This window comes from Mus pahari, chromosome 17, assembly GCF_900095145.1.
Source record: "Mus pahari chromosome 17, PAHARI_EIJ_v1.1, whole genome shotgun sequence".
Lineage (NCBI taxonomy): Eukaryota > Metazoa > Chordata > Mammalia > Rodentia > Muridae > Mus > Mus pahari.
The window spans coordinates 44,847,411-44,862,555 of NC_034606.1; the positions used below are offsets into that span (position 1 = coordinate 44,847,411).

Sequence of the window (15,145 nt, forward strand, 5' to 3'; positions counted from 1 at the left end):
ACTGCGTGCATATCCATGGTATACCAGGCACACCAGGTACTGCGTGCATATCCATGGTATACCAGGCACACCAGGTACTGCGTGCATATCCATGGACTGGCCCTGCTGGACTGGCACCAGTGGTACCCAAGCAGGTTTTGTTCGTTTCCACCACCCACACTGGGCCCAGAATCTACACCCGAACCTCCAGCCAGGAGGGTCTATCATGTCCTAACAAACATGAAGAGCTGGCAATGTAAGACTTCAGGGGAGAGGCAGCGTGTTGGGAGAACAGTCATCCCTTACCTCCTCTGTCACCCCAACTACGCCTTCTTTCTGCAGTATCTGTCCCAGGGACGCTGCAGCCTCCCTGGCTGACTTGCCCTGCATCTCAGCCATCTTGGCAAGGATCTTGTCCTCCAGCTGCTGCAGCTGAGCATGCATCTCGTCTCGCTGCAGGAGCCCGCTGCGCACACCCCTGTCTCCAAGCAGGAACTGAGTGATCCAGTCAGGGAACTGGGATTCCACCTACGGATGAAGGCATTGTCACTCCCTCAGAAGCCTGCAGTAATGGCAGGGGCAGCTATGACAGGGTGGGTGGGCTGTCACTGGAGGAGGAAGCAGAGCTGGAAGGGAAGGATGGAGACCCTGAGAGAGATGTTAGAGCTTAGGAACTCTCCAGGGAACAGTGACTGGGATCGGAAAACATTTCCCCCACAGCCTAGGCCTGCATCAGATCAGCTATGCATGTGCATCCAGAACAACAGGCCAAAGACACTGCTCCAACTGACAGGCACCCCCTCCCAGGTGGGTGGGCTCAGAGGGAGGGGGATTAGTAGGGCTCTGGGTACTTCCCACTCACATCAGCCCTAGCAGCCTGGATCTTCTGGGGCAGCAGGCCCACTTCATCTGCCACCGAGTTCTGCTTCTGAGTCAGGGCAGCTAGCTCCTGCCGCAGGCTGGCCAGTTGGGCTTCCAGCCGTCCCAGCTCCTTCACAGAGCTCTCCTGGAAGGCCTCCTGGGTCATGCTAGTTCCGGATGGAGGGAAGCAAGGTAAGACCATGCTGAGGAAGGATGAGGAACCCCTGACTGACTCCTGTCATTAGGTGGAAGCCCATCACTGTGTGTGAAGGGGCAGGGCCGCCCTTGAAGTCTGGTAGTAGAACATAGCCCAGGAGTTTGGGCTTGCCTGTCTCACAGCTAATTCTGGCCTGATTCTCTGTAGGCTTGGACAGCACAGTTCACAATGCCACAGCCTGCCATGCCTTTACAACTAGGTCATCCAAGCAGAAGGCATACAGAAAAGACCAGCCCACAAGCTCCAGTTTCACTGCTGTGCCTGTCCCTGCCTCCCCCAGGCCTTACCGACCTGCCTTGTACCTTAGAGGCCATAGGCAGGATCCTAAGCTAAGTCTCAACCAACCAGGCAGAACCCCAACGGGGTGGCAGAGCAGGCCATGGCCAGGTGGCTGCCATTACCTTTGCCATTCTGTCTTCAGCTGCTGGATACGGGCTTCAGACTCCTAAGAGCAGCAAGAAAGGGCAAGAATAAGACAAGATGAGTTCAGAGAAGTCTGAGGGTCTGCTCTACATGGGAGTGTTTGCTTAGCCACCTCCCTGAAAGGGTGCCCCAGCCCTTTCAGCAAAGATCAAAGCAGGGGAAGTCCTGTGAGTCCCAACCCTTATCAGACTCATTCCCACCCAGGTAAGTGTACGTTCGCTGAGCACAAACAGTACCATCAGCACAGATACCACCCTTGCCCCATGCACATCCTAGGGTCACTGTGGAGCATCTGTCTGAGGCAAGTTCAGGCCCTAGAGAAGGCATGAGACTACCTCAACATCCCAGCAGTATCCATGGTAGAACCAAGGACAGATTTAACTTTGGGTGAGATCCCAGCGCAGGGCTGCATGCCCAGCCCACTGACCTGAGAGGCCTGGATAATCTTCTTGAAGAGGTCTTCCGAGTCTTGGTGATGCTCTGCCCTCAGGGTAGCCAATTCTTCCTACCAGATATGAGGACTGCTTATTTGGGGTGGTTTTTTCTTTTTCTTTTTCTTTTTTTTTTTTAAAATGTGTGTAGTAGTGCACACTTTTTTTTTTTAAAAAAAAGATTTATTTATTATATGTAAGTACACTGTAGCTGTCTTCAGACACTCCAGAAGAGGGTGTCAGATCTTGTTACGGATGGTTATGAGCCACCACATGGTTGCTGGGATTTGAACTCTGGACCTTCGGAAGAGCAGTCGGGTGTTCTTACCCACTGAGCCATCTCACCAGCCCCTAAATAAGTCTTTTTTTTTTTTTTTTTTTTGGTTTTTTGAGACAGGGTTTCTCTGTATAGCCCTGGCTGTCCTGGAACTCACTCTGTAGACCAGGCTGGCCTCAAACTCAGAAATTCACCTGCCTCTGCCTCCCAAGTGCTGGGATTAAAGGCATGCGCCACCACGCCCGGCGTTTTTTTTCTTCTTGTTTTCTTTTGAGACAGCACCTCTCTATATAGTTCTGACTGTCCCAGAACTTCCTCTGTAGACCAGGCTGGCCTTGAACTCAGAGATCTGCCTGCTTCTATCTCCTAAGTGTTGGGATTAGAGGTGTGCGCCACCACACCAAGAGGGTTTGCCAGCTGCCCTTGGAACACTTGTGGCTAGACATGGTCTAACTGGGTTCCTTCTAGGGTTTTATCTTTTTAACTCCAGAGTTTCAGCTCCTGGTCTTATGCTACAAAGCTCTGAAATACAAGGAGTGCCACCTGTGCCTAACGCTTTCCTTGTTCCAGGCATTGTGCCAGGGACTCCCACCATGGAAGACAGATCATCTTCATCTTGACAGGATAACTGGCAAATGGCCCCAAGTGACACACTACCATCTCCCCCGGGCCCCACGGGGCCTCCTACACCCCACATGACTGTCAGGGTTTTCTGTGGCATTGCCTTTATGAAATGTGCCGCCCCACCTCCAGGCAACAATGTTCCCCCACCTGGATATGAGCCACTGTGTCCCTGCGCAAGTCCTCCTTCAGGGCAGCCTCGCGGCGGCTCACCAACCCTTCTAGGAGAGACAGGGCATCTTCATGGCTCAGGCTACTGCCTCCTCCATGGCCAGCAGCCCCCTGCCGCAGCTCCAGGCGTTCCAGCCGTATGGCCTCCTTCTGCCAGTTGGAGGAAAAGTCTGCAGCAAGGGCTTCCAGGCGCCGCTCCAGAGAGTGAACCCGGGAGAGAACACGCTGCTCAGCCTGGTGGGCCAGAGGAAAGAACAGAGGATGGATGGATCCAGGGGAACACACCACAAGGCTTCCTGAGTATGGCCACTGCAACAGCTGGGATAGGGCAGCTGGGCATAGTGGCACAGGCTGTTAATCCCAGCACTCAGGATGCAGAGCAAGTTGATCTTTATGAGTTCAAGGCTAGCCTGTTCTACAGAGGGAATTCCAGGACAGCCAGTGGTAGTGAAAGTCTCTCCAGGGAGAAACAAACGGCAAAACCAGCTGGGATACGACTGGCAGCTGCAGGATCTGGCAGGAGATACCAGGCATGCATTGCAGGAGGGTTCCACACACCTCCAGTCCCCCTCAACATGTTGTCACCATCCGATCCCAACATGGAGGGAAACGTAGCTGGGAGAGGGAGTCTGAGCACAGGGACTGGCCAGGAAAATGAATTTGTAGGATGGTCACGGGCCCAGCTAGGAAGGCCCCCTCATGAGCTGTATAAGGTGAGGGGGAGGCAGCTTTTGACTTTCAAGTGCTTTTGCTCTTCCATAGATAACTATACCAAAAGAGGAAACAGTTTGAAAGGTTTGCATTTTCCTCCTTTAAACGAATGCCCTAGAGAAGCTGTAGTCACAGCCATGCAGAGCCAAGGGTGGCACCTGATAGTATGTCGTGAATATGAGGACAACTGTTGGCCAAACAACAAAATCTTTGCCAAGGGAAATCATAAAACACAATCTACTAACTGTCCCTTAAAGGGCAAAGGACTTTGGGGCAGAGGTCTCGGGTTGTAGACATTCTCTTTTAAACATGCTTGCACAACTCCCAAGGCAGCAAGCACAGGCTCCCATTCCCAGCCTGCCCAGCCTGCCCCGCCGTCACTTCTCCAAGCAGCGTCTTCACCGAGTCTTCCCACAGCAGATCCCGGCTGTGCTCTGCCAGCCTTGCTTCCCCTTGTCACATGAAAGGTGGCCAAGACTGAATTGCCCCTCATCTCTCCAAGAATCAATTTTAAAAGGAATTTGTAGACAACAGGATATGCCATCATTTTAAGAAATAAGATCATACTGTGCTGGAACATATTTAATGGGTGGCAAGCTTAATTCAGCGGATACAGGCGAAGTTCACTTCACTGGACAACTAAGGGTTGGGGGAGGGGTTGTTCTGTTGAAAAAGGGTCTCACTCAGTCCAGACTGTCCTGCAGTTTACTATGTAGCCCAGGTTGCAAACATGTGATTCTCCTGCTGTAGCCTCCCAAGTGCCAGGACTACAAGGGGTGGAGCCACCATGCCCTGCTAAGACCAAGAGGTTTGTGTGTGTGCCATGTTCTTGTGTGTGGTGTAAGCATGTGTGTACAGAGAGTCTTCTGTGGACTGTATGGATGCGTCACCTGTCAATTAAAAAGGCTATGGTCTATGGCTTCGGCAGGAAATAGAAGGCGGGACACCTGGAAGGCAGAAAGAATTCTGGAATAGGCCAGGTGCAGGAGATTGACCTGGGGAAGATGTGAGGAGACAAGACGCAAGGTACCCAAGCACAGGTAACCAGCCACATGGCGGAATGTAGGCTAAAAATAATTTGGGTTATTTTAGTTATGATCTAGTAAGAGAACACCCTAGCTATATGGCTAAGGTCTTTGGAAATATTTTGAATCTGAGTCTAGGAGCATGGGACTGAGAGGAAGAACCAGATCTTAACTTCTAACACATGTGCGCACATGTATGTATGTGTGCACATGTATGTGCAGGACACTTGCTTGTGTATGCACAAGGGGAGGCCAGAGGTTGGCATTAGATGTCTCCCTCTATGGCTCCTCACCCTATATCTTGAATCATTGAACCTGGGGCTCAGCATTTCAGCTAGACTGACTAGACAAGCAAGCCCTGGAGATCCATTTGACTGCACCCACCACCCCAGCACCAGGGTCACAGGCCTGTGCTAGTCGTACTGGTGATATGAACTCAGGTCTCATAACCGCACAGCAAGCGTGGTGTGAGCTGAGCCAACAACCCAGCCCAGGGACAGTGTCAGGTAACTTGTATTTCTATTACATCCTGGTTGTGTCCACATATCACCCTCTACTGTGCAGGCCCCTGAAGAGCACACCCTAGACCTGCCCTAATCTAAGACACTACTGTCTCACGCCTATAACCGCAGCCTCTGCAGAGTGACCTAGCAGGCTCTTTGCCTCCACCTCCTAGAACCTGCTCTGATCCTGCTATTTGCTTTCCCAGGTCCCAACTCACCTGGGTTGCTTTCCCTCCTAGAACACAGCTAAGTTGCTATGGGAGCAAGCCCAGGCTAGCTCTACGGGAGAACAAAGATCAGGCAGGGGCAGTTAGTTGTCCCTTGTGAGGGCCTGGGCCAGCTGGCCCACTAAGCAACTGGCACAGACTGTCCTGGCATAGCCCACAAGGGCCCACTGGTCCCTCCAGACTCACAGACTACTACATACTTGAAGTCTTAAGCCACAGTGTGAGCTGGGGGAGGGGTGGGAGGTACCTGGTCAGGGTGTTACACACGGAAGCCTTGGCGATATGGAGAAATCGCATTGGAAAGCAACAAGGCCGTTTGTCAGCCCTTCCTTCTGCTTTCTGAGGATGTACATAACTTTTGGGTTGTTGAGTCGCCTTTAGAGGCAAGTTAGCTCCCCCATGACCTCCAACAGCCCAGGAAGGGTGTTGTAGTTTTGTGGCTTTGTGTGAGTTTCATGTGACTTCTCCAACCTGCAAAGCCAGGCTGGAGAGCTCTGCTCCCCACCCTCAGCACCCTCAGCCTCACCTGGAAGTGCGGGGAGGTGTCTCTGGATTCCCACGCCTCTGGCTGCTTCCTGCTCTCCTTTGCTGCCCACCAGGAGACCACAGCGGGTTGCAATGTCTGCAGCCCTAAGGGGTAAAAATGCCAAGCACCTAGGCACAGGGAGAGAGTCCTTAGAATCTTCTTGGTCACAGCCTGTGTCACGTATGGTGAGTCTTGCTCTATCAGAGGAGGAAGTGACAGCCCATGGCCTCACAGCTCCTGCATGCTCACACCTCGCTCCTCCGGCGTCCTCACTCATTCCGCAGACAGACTTAGGAGAAAGCACCTTCCTTTACCAGTTACAGATTCTCCTGGGTGGAGCCCAGGCCGGGATGGATGCCCTCACAGTTGAGTGAACAGTGCCCTGGGAGCTTTGACAACAACTAGCATTGACTGACTGCCCTGTCCAGAAGGGTTAGCTGGCTCAAGTGGCATTTGTGAGTGGGCTTAGCACTCCCTGGCTCCCTGGCTGGGCATCACAGAGAACACAGCACCCTCTTCGAGATATGGGGGCCCAGGATCAGGGCCCAAGACTGCAGTCATAGAGAAACAGTGCCTAATTTCACAGTTGCTTCTTACTTCTTGGCCATGAGCAGGGCGGGGAAGGGAGTGTATACAAGCCACTAGGCCTGAAGTCCCAAGTGGACACGACCACACACTCCCTGAGCAGGTCTGGGCCCTCTCGCCTCGAATCTCCACATGCTCTGTCTGTGACATCTTCTCTATTAATCACAAGGAATTGGTACAGACTGAGCTGTGTTTAATATCTGGGAAAGGGCTAGCAAGATAAACACTGCACTGCCATGAGTAATAAGGTAATGTTATTTTAAGGGTGATGCCCAGTTTCCACTGAGTAAGAACAAGTTGTTCTTGTAACAGGAAACAAAAAGGAAACCGACATTTGGAAAAATGTCCTGCCCTCTTCTTTTATTAATAAAAGAAGCCAATGGTGGTGGAGCACACCTTTAATCCCACCAGCCCTCAGGAGACAGAGGCAGGCAGACCTGTGAATTTGAGGCCACCCTGGTGTTCAGAGTGAGTTCCAGGGTTACAAAGAACCTATCTCAAAAAAAAAAAAAAAAAAAAGGAAGAAAAAGAAGAAGAAGAAAGAAGCACAAGACTATAAAAACCAAACCAACTCTCTAAAAAACAAAACAAAACCACACTAACAAAACATTGTGGCTGCAGTTGTTCAAAGTGAGCCTAGGTCTACACAGCCAATTCACATGAAACCGGAAACCCAGTTAAATTGTCCAATGAGAACCGGAATACACAAGACAAAGACAAGAAGGTCCTGTGGCAGGCACAATGGGGCAGAGCTGTGGGTAAGCAGCTCTTACAGTCTCAAGCAGCGCCCTTCTGGCTGCTTGTAGCCTAAATGCAGCCAAAGGTTTCACTTGATCTTGTAAAAACAATCCAGTCACACAGACTGTCCTGATTTGGAATAGAGGGAAAATAGCTGCTCCTAATAATAGCTCAGAGTTCTTGCTTGCTACCCAGAAAGTGGCTGTCCGGGGGCGTGTTCCTCCCAGAAGCTCCCTGTACTATAGCAAGAGCAAGATCGGGAGATGAGGCACATCCCCTCAGCCCTGGAACACTGTCAGACAGGGCAGCCTGAGTCAGTCGAGGACTTGGGGTGGCACTGGGAGGAGTAGGAAAGTCAGGCCCAGGGCTCTGCCTGGCCCGCTTGATCACCATTAGCTCCGACTCTGCCTCACCCTACCCCTACCTCTAGCTTCCCTGTCTTCCACCCCTGCTCACCGTAGGTCAGACCCGTCAGGAGTAGCAAGAGCAGAAGGAACCACAGGAAACTCTTCAGGTTCAGCGAGAAGTGCCTGGACCTCAGGAAAACAGACAGAAGGCCGACGTCAGTGGGACCTGGGCCTCCACGCGGCACTCAGTCCCTTGGGACTTTCCTAGAATTCTGAACTAGAGTTACAACTTGTACCCTTGGGCTTCCCATGGGACTGAGATTGATCAGGCCACTAGAATGGTTACTGGTAGGTCCTAAGAGTCATAGGGAAATTTTGGTTCTATGAACTTTAAAACTTAAAATAAGTGTGTGTGTGTGTGTGTGTGTGTGTGTGTGTGTACATGTGCAGATGAGTGCAGGTACTTTCAGAGTCCCTGAAACTGAAGTTACATTATGTTGTGAGCCACCACGTGGGTGCTAGGAATTGAACTTCCTGTGGAAGTGCTCATAAATGCTAAGCTAAGCCTCCAGCCACACCATATATATATATATATATATATATATATATATATATATATATATATATATATATATATTTGAAACAGGGTTTTGATAGGTAGCCCAGGCTGACCCGGACTCCCCATGTAGCTCAGGCTTTCTAGCCATGCTCCCCAACATAGACTTGGCAGAGGTGCCCTGACCCCCTCCTGGTCTAGCCTTTGTTCTCTGCCCAGGGGACGCAGTCCTTAACCTCTGTCCTGCTGGTTTGGGAACTTGGGGAATGACTCCACAGCATCCTCAAACAATATCTCTTCGTGACTTCTGACCATGGGCAGGAACCTCTAGAATGTAGCCCATCACAGGTCTAAGACAGAGGCAGGACTTCTTTGGTTAACGCCTCACAGTTTGCAGTGGGAGCGAAGCCACCCTTTCTCTGAGGACTGGAAGGGGCTGGTTGTTCTTAGGAAGGATCTAGATGAAGTAAGGACCTGTGTCCCAGCGTTCTGCTAGCAGGTGTTAGCTAGGAGGGAAAGCCTGCCTGCGCCAAAAGCTCATGTCGCCTGGAGAACCGTCAAGGAATGAGGAATGGTGGGCCACGTTCAAGCCTAGATGCTCTGTTAAGCCCTGTGGTACCAGGTCTTTCTGGTTCTTCATCAAGGCTGGAGTCTCACTCACCTGGTTAGGACGAAGACATCCAGGAGGGAGGCAGCGGTTGTCAGGCGGTACCAGGTGGTGCCAACCCACCAGTAGAGAAGACCAAAGAGGCGGCCTGAAAAGTGGCCGTCAAGCCTAAGACTTGGTCGTATTTAGCACACTGCCCCTTTCCCACTCTGTGTGCTCTCTTGCCCAACCCTTGCCCAGCCCGCTTTGTCCCACTCCATGGTGACCCCTTTCCAAGCCCACCAAATATAACTCAGCCTGTTCGGAATCGGCTCCTGCTCAAACCTGCTGGGGGTTCCCACAGCCCTTGGCTCCCAGGGATTATCCCACTGCAAGCCTTCCCTGACTCGGTAGCCCGGGTGCCCAATCACAGCCACAGTAAGGAGTGACTACTGCAGAGTGTAGGAGTTGTCTAGCACACGGCCAGCACGCACCTGGAAAAGTGACCAGAGTCCAGACAAAGGAGCCGGCCCGAGATGCTGCACTCCTTAACCCTGACCCTGAGCTGTGCTGGTCTGAGTCCGTGTAGCCTGCCGGGAAGGGGAGGAAAACAAGCGTAGCCCCTTAATAGCGCTGACTCCTTAAAGCCGCAGGCGTGGAACCTGACTTCTCCTTGACCTGAATCCACTCATCCGCTGCCCAGAGTGTCAGACTGGCCCAGCACATAGTAGGTCCAGGAATGTTTGTGAGGTGAGGGGATGGGATGGGAAGTTTCCAATGTCTTTTTCCTGATGCTGGGGAATGAACCTAGGACCCGTGCTTGTTTTAGCACTGTGCCTCCTGAACTAAGTCCCCAGGCCTTGACATTTTATTTTCCCTCTGCACCCTTGCCTTGCCAACAATCTCTAGGGAGTTGCTCCGCGTGGACCAGAAGTCACTGAGTATTAACTATGTTTGAGCCCCAGATAGAAGCTTCCTAAAACACAGTGGTGTGGTTCTGGGTCACTCACAGACCCATGGGGGAGGATCCTACAGACATACACAGTCCTAGGTGAGGGACAGCTTGGGCCAGGAGGGAGAGCTTTGGTATAGAGATACCCAGTAAGGTACGCGCACGCGCGCGCGCGCACACACACACACACACACACTCCAAAGGCCGATTGTTTGCTAGGCAAGTTCCCTACCACTGAAACTCTATCCCCAGCTCTCTCAGGGAAGCTATGTAATGCCCATGGCCCATGCCATCTGACATGAGATGTCACACTGTCAGGGTGCCCCTTGCCCTATGCCCGCCATCGCCCTAGAGCCCACTTGCATGGGGTAACAAAGCAGCACCTACCTGCAAGGTCATCCTCTGAAGAATAGCCTGAGGAAGATCCGAAAAAGTCCTCTGAGGCCTTGCCCTCCGCGGCAAGCCCGTTGACCTTGCTGCTCTCAGAACCACCTGTTCCTCTCCTCCTCCGCCCCCGAAGGTCCCCGCCTGGCAGGAGACAGGGGCTCTGCTGAGATCCCACAGCCCCCACCCTGGTGGGCCTGGAGCTGAGGGGCCTCGGGGACACTGAGAGGGGAGGACTTTGGAGAGCAATCCTTGGGAGTGAGGCCTGGGGTACTCACTCCAGTAGGGCTCACTGTGTAGGTGGTCATCCAGGAGGGCGCTCCTGGCGAGGGACACAGCCCGGGGGCTGCCGATGTAGGACTCCCGGACCACAGACTCGCTGTAGTAGGAGGTGTGGGAGTCAGAGGAGGGGCCCAGCTGTGGAGCTGGGGACAGGCGCTTCATGTTGCTGGATTTCCTCTTCAAAGACCTGTGAGACAGACATGAGGGAAGAGGCAGGGGGGTGAGCCCAGCCAGGAAAGGGAAGCCAACAACCCTGGAGACCTCATTTTGTGTGGGAAGGAGCCCAACAAGCCAACTACTTCTCGGCTCCCAGTATCCATCGCTGAATCTCACCAGAGATCAGCAAGCCCGTCAGTTAGAGACAGAGACAGCATCCAACTCAGGCTTCTAACTTCAAAGCCAAACGTTTTCCCATGCTTCCTAGGGGGACTTGGAGTTCCCGTAACCTAACTGAAAATCTGGACAAACCTGATCTGACCTCCCACACCTAGCCGGAACCTCGGGGACACATGGCTGCAGGGAGGCAGGATGACAAGGCACGCTGCCCCGAGCCACTGGCCAGTGACATGGTGAAATGTGATGTGTGGGCCTGGGGAAGGTGGCTGGACCGCCCCACCTGTCCACAGTCTACCGGCTGCTGTGAGCCCAGCTTCCGTCTCTGTCGTTTCCTGCCTGGCTTTTGAGTGAAGCTGCTTCTCCCCACTTCCTGTTCACTAAACCGGAGGCTGGGTGGCCTCTGCTCACAGTGGGCAGAGAAGCTAGCATCCTCACAGGAGTGAAGACAGATAGAACCGACCCTCTTGACCAAGTACCTTGCCTCTATCCACAGCAGCAGCAAAAGAGAGAGGGCCGTCCTGCTCTGCTCCTACCTGAGAGGGCTGTCTTTAAACACGGTGCCCTGGCTTCCTGCCACCGAGCTTGCACCGCTGCTGCTGCTGCCGCAGTCGTTGTCATCCTGAGAGTAGCGTGTGAGGCGCTGGCTTCGTCTTGACATGATGGGGCAGGAGTGGGACCTCTTCTCCCGAAGAAAGACTTGGGGGAGACAGGGCAACGTCTAAGGTGTGGGGCTGTCCTGGGGGAGAGAACAGACACCCTATGCACTAAGGCAAAGCGGCCCTGTGATCGAGGACATCTCCCCTCACCCCTGTCTACCACATGCCTTGGGATTTACTGAGGACTCTGGGGGCTTCCGCCATGGCTCTTTTCTCAAGGTTTCCTAATGAATAGGTTGCATGTCTTAGTTCTCCTTGGCACTGAATTCTGTGGGAGCCAGAATCAGGCCTTGCTTGACCTCTGAGGTGCAGCAGGGACTGACACTTGACAGGCACTGCTTCCTGGGGTGTGACTCCCAGGACCCCCCCCCCCCCAGCCAGTGCTTTATTCTCTCCAGCCGTCCGGTCTCATATGCATCGCTCCCCTTCCATGGACAGACATTCCCTTCCTTTTTCTTTAAGGATTTGTTTTTATGTGCACTGGTGTTTTTCCTCTGTGTATCTCTGTGTGAAGGTGTAGATCCCTTGGAGCTAGAGTTATAGACAGCTATGAGCCATCATGTGGGTGCTGAGAATTGAACCTAGGTCCTCTGAAAGAGCAGCCTGTGCTCTTAACCTCTGAGCATCTCTCTAGACCCCATCTTTTCCTTCTTTTTAGTCACAATCTCTGGTTCGCTACGTCCCGACTGCAGAAACCCTTGCCACCATATTCTGCAGCCCCTCAGCACACTGTGCTATGACCCCTTGATGTGACGATGACAATGATAAATGACTACTGGCTGCCTAATTCCTTTCCTACTCATTAATGACCCCGGCACAAGCAAGGCAGCCATCATCACCCATCTACAGGGAGGAACCTGGAATGCTAGCCTGCAGGTGAGAGCCAGGTCTCTCTGTTCAGACCTGACAGGCTGCAGGGCCTGGGCATCTGCATTCCATCAGAAGGTTTGGGGAGTGTTGCAGCTCCATATAGCATGCACTTGGAACATAGCTGTAAACCGCGTGGTTACACAGCGGTTACACAACCAATATTTGTTAACGAAGTAAGGCAGGAGGTGGAGCTGTTGTGTGGTGTTGCAGTCAGTCTGGCCTTTAGGACAATTACAGTCACCACATGGGATGGGGTGAAACTGATAAGAAGACCAAGGTGAAAAGACCTGGCCAAAGACAGCCTTCCTACGTGAGTGAAGGTAAACAAATCTTTCAGGCACCGGGACCCAGTTTCAAATCTCAGAATATCAACCCAGGAGTCTCACCCAGCCTGGGCTAGCAGGATGACAAAAGTTCAGATCCCAAGCCCATCCAAAAAGAGTCCCCGGTACTTGTGACTTTGTATTGCTTCTGATATTCCTAGTGGATAGAGACCTCGCATGGTGGGAAACACACCCAAACCCGGACCACAGAAACCAGAAGGTCAGGTTCATCCAGCTAGAAAGACAAGTAGCCTCCTGTCTGGGCTAACTGGCATCTTCCCAGGTGAGGTGCCCATCTGGCATCTCTCACTCTCTTTGACTGGTGTTGGTAAAGGGACCAACTGGCCAAAGCAGGAAGTTGCCTTGGTCCTGGGTTGTATTCCAGTCCTTATAAGGTAGTTCCCCCCATGACTGCCACCCCCACCTGACAGCTCCAGATGCCCACATGCTCCACCTCTTAACCCCTGCCCCGCTGTAGCACATGAAGCCTTTGCCAGGGGGGGAAAGAGTATAACATGTTTATACAGTGCCCACGCCGCTGTTGCAAGAATCTAAACGTTCTGAGTAGGTGGAGAGGTGGGGCACCGAACACTGCCCATGTGCCACCTCCCAGTACTCCCAGAGCGGTGTGGACCTTATCTTTATCTTTCATATTCATCCTGTTGTCACAAAATAGTTTGCCACAGCGGCCATCCAGGTTACACAAGATGACAAAGGTCTACCGCGGGGAGCCGCTGAGACAGACACTCCTCCATCCCGCCATTAGTTACAAAACCCTCAGATAAAACATCCTTTCCTACTTCAGAGCCTTGGCCCCTAAGATTCCCCTGTCCTGGGGAATCTTATAAGTGACATTTCCACTCCATTTCCCCTGGGACACAAAAAGTGCTCCAGGCGCTCACCCTCTGTCCTGGCTCTAAGTCACACCCCGGAGCGCGATGGCTTTGTTTTGTTTTGGTTGGGTTTGGCTGTTTTGGAACTGAGCTAAATGGGCCCTCCCCCGCCCCCAATAACTGTGACAGGCGGCGGTGGCGCAGGCTGGGAACTTCCAGTGCCAGGACTCGGCCTATGGCACAGTCCCGGTCCGGTTTGGGGCGGCTGGGTCTTGGCTGCCCTCCTCCCCGGAGGCTGCTGGGGAAGTCCCGCCTGGGGACAGCGCCCTCCCCGTGACCGCGATGCGTCAGGGCGCCGGCCCGTGAGTGTCCCGGGGCGTACGTCGCGCGGGGGCTGGAGTGGCCCAGCCTGGCCGGACAGGAAGGCGCAGGCCCGCGCTTTGGCCGGACGGCGGCCCGGGTCAGGCGGGCGCGGGGCCGTGGGGAGGCGGGCCCAATCCGTTCTTTACCTTGCGTGGTTCTTCCCGCGTCGGAGTCCCCCGGGCGGCGCCGCGCTCTGGGCCGGGCCGGGCCCGGGGCTGGAGCTGAGACGCGCGCGGAGCGGAGACGCGGGACGGCGCGGGGTCGGTGAGCGGACAATGCGGCCGGCAGAGGCCCGCGATGCGCGAGTGGGGCAGGGCGGTGCGCGCGTGGCCGAGTGTGTATGTGTGCGCCTGTCAGTCAACGCTGACAGCCCACAAGTCATTGGCCGGGCCCAGTCGGCCCGCCCCGCCCTCCGTCGCCGCCCATTGGTTGATTTGAACACAAAGGCTCCGGCTCGACCCGCCCTCCGCGTGGGCCCTGTAGTCCGCGCGTGGGAGGCGGGGGCGAGGACGACCTCCAGGCCGTGGGACCCGAGCGTTCCCTCACGCGTCCGTGCTCGCGCGCGCGGCGCCGGGGCCCTAAAGGCTTTAGGTGCTGGAGCACACAGGGTGTCATGGAATTGGCCCCGGGAAAGGGTCCTTAAGCGGGACCCGCGCGGGTAGTGTGGACGCTTACCAGCGTCAGCGGTGTCTGCCCATTTTAAAAAGAAGGGAAACAGGTCCGTGGAAGTTTTTTGTTTCTTATATAGAACCCACCCATAGGGGAAGTTGAGTCTAGAAGATTAATACTGTTATTTTAAGGTTGAATTTTGATTTCCAAGATGGGCAGGATACCCATCTTCCCGAACCACCTATTTTTGTTGTTGTTTTTGTTTTTCCAAGACAGGATTTTACTGTTACGGAGATCCACCTACCTCTCTGCCTCCCAGGTGCTGAGATTAGAGTGTACCACCATGTCCAGTCAGAAACCCCAAGTTTGACAGCAGCTTTTCTGTTTTAAGGAAGGCTCCATCCACAGCCTGTGGCAAGAGAAGGTAGGGCTGGCGACACATTCGCCTACTCTCCTCCTCCTGGGATGAGTTCCTGACTTCACGGACCTGGCCTCTTCCACACACCCCAGTCCCCCCTCCCTGCCCCCAGGAGATGAAGGAATGTGGCTGGGGATAAAACACTTCTGTCCATTCTCTTCTAAGGAAGATGAGATCCACTGTCTTTCACTTTAAAATGCTAAGAAAAAATAACTGGGACAAGAAAAGGATAACCAGCACTTGGGAGGCAAAGGCAGGCGGATTTCTGAGTTCGAGGCCAGCCTGGTCTACAAAGTGAGTTCCAGGACAGCCAGGGCTATACAGAGAAACCCTGT

At 53.5% G+C, this 15,145-nt stretch overlaps 1 protein-coding gene across 4 annotated transcripts in view; it reads right to left on the reverse strand.

The window, feature by feature from the left end:
* Window positions 1–14,143, reverse strand: part of Sun2 (Sad1 and UNC84 domain containing 2) — a 17,785-nt gene extending 3,642 nt beyond the window's left edge. Inside the window, exons 1-13 of one of the 4 annotated variants that reach the window (XM_021216311.2) lie at window positions 13,930–14,143; window positions 11,272–11,434; window positions 10,399–10,589; window positions 10,124–10,264; window positions 9,279–9,374; window positions 8,860–8,953; window positions 7,752–7,825; window positions 5,973–6,100; window positions 2,960–3,214; window positions 1,908–1,985; window positions 1,459–1,502; window positions 842–1,007; window positions 286–507 (exon numbers count right to left, since the gene is read on the reverse strand). In XM_021216311.2, the coding sequence (XP_021071970.1) occupies window positions 286–507; window positions 842–1,007; window positions 1,459–1,502; window positions 1,908–1,985; window positions 2,960–3,214; window positions 5,973–6,100; window positions 7,752–7,825; window positions 8,860–8,953; window positions 9,279–9,374; window positions 10,124–10,264; window positions 10,399–10,589; window positions 11,272–11,396 (1,614 nt within the window). In that variant the 5' untranslated portion in view covers window positions 11,397–11,434; window positions 13,930–14,143. Of the gene's footprint in view, window positions 1–285; window positions 508–841; window positions 1,008–1,458; window positions 1,503–1,907; window positions 1,986–2,959; window positions 3,215–5,972; window positions 6,101–7,751; window positions 7,832–8,859; window positions 8,954–9,278; window positions 9,375–10,123; window positions 10,265–10,398; window positions 10,590–11,271; window positions 11,475–13,929 lie in introns of all 4 variants that reach the window. The other 3 variants (XM_021216310.2, XM_029548147.1, XM_029548146.1) reach the window with 3 other exon arrangements.
* Between the last annotated feature and the right edge of the window lie 1,002 nt (window positions 14,144–15,145).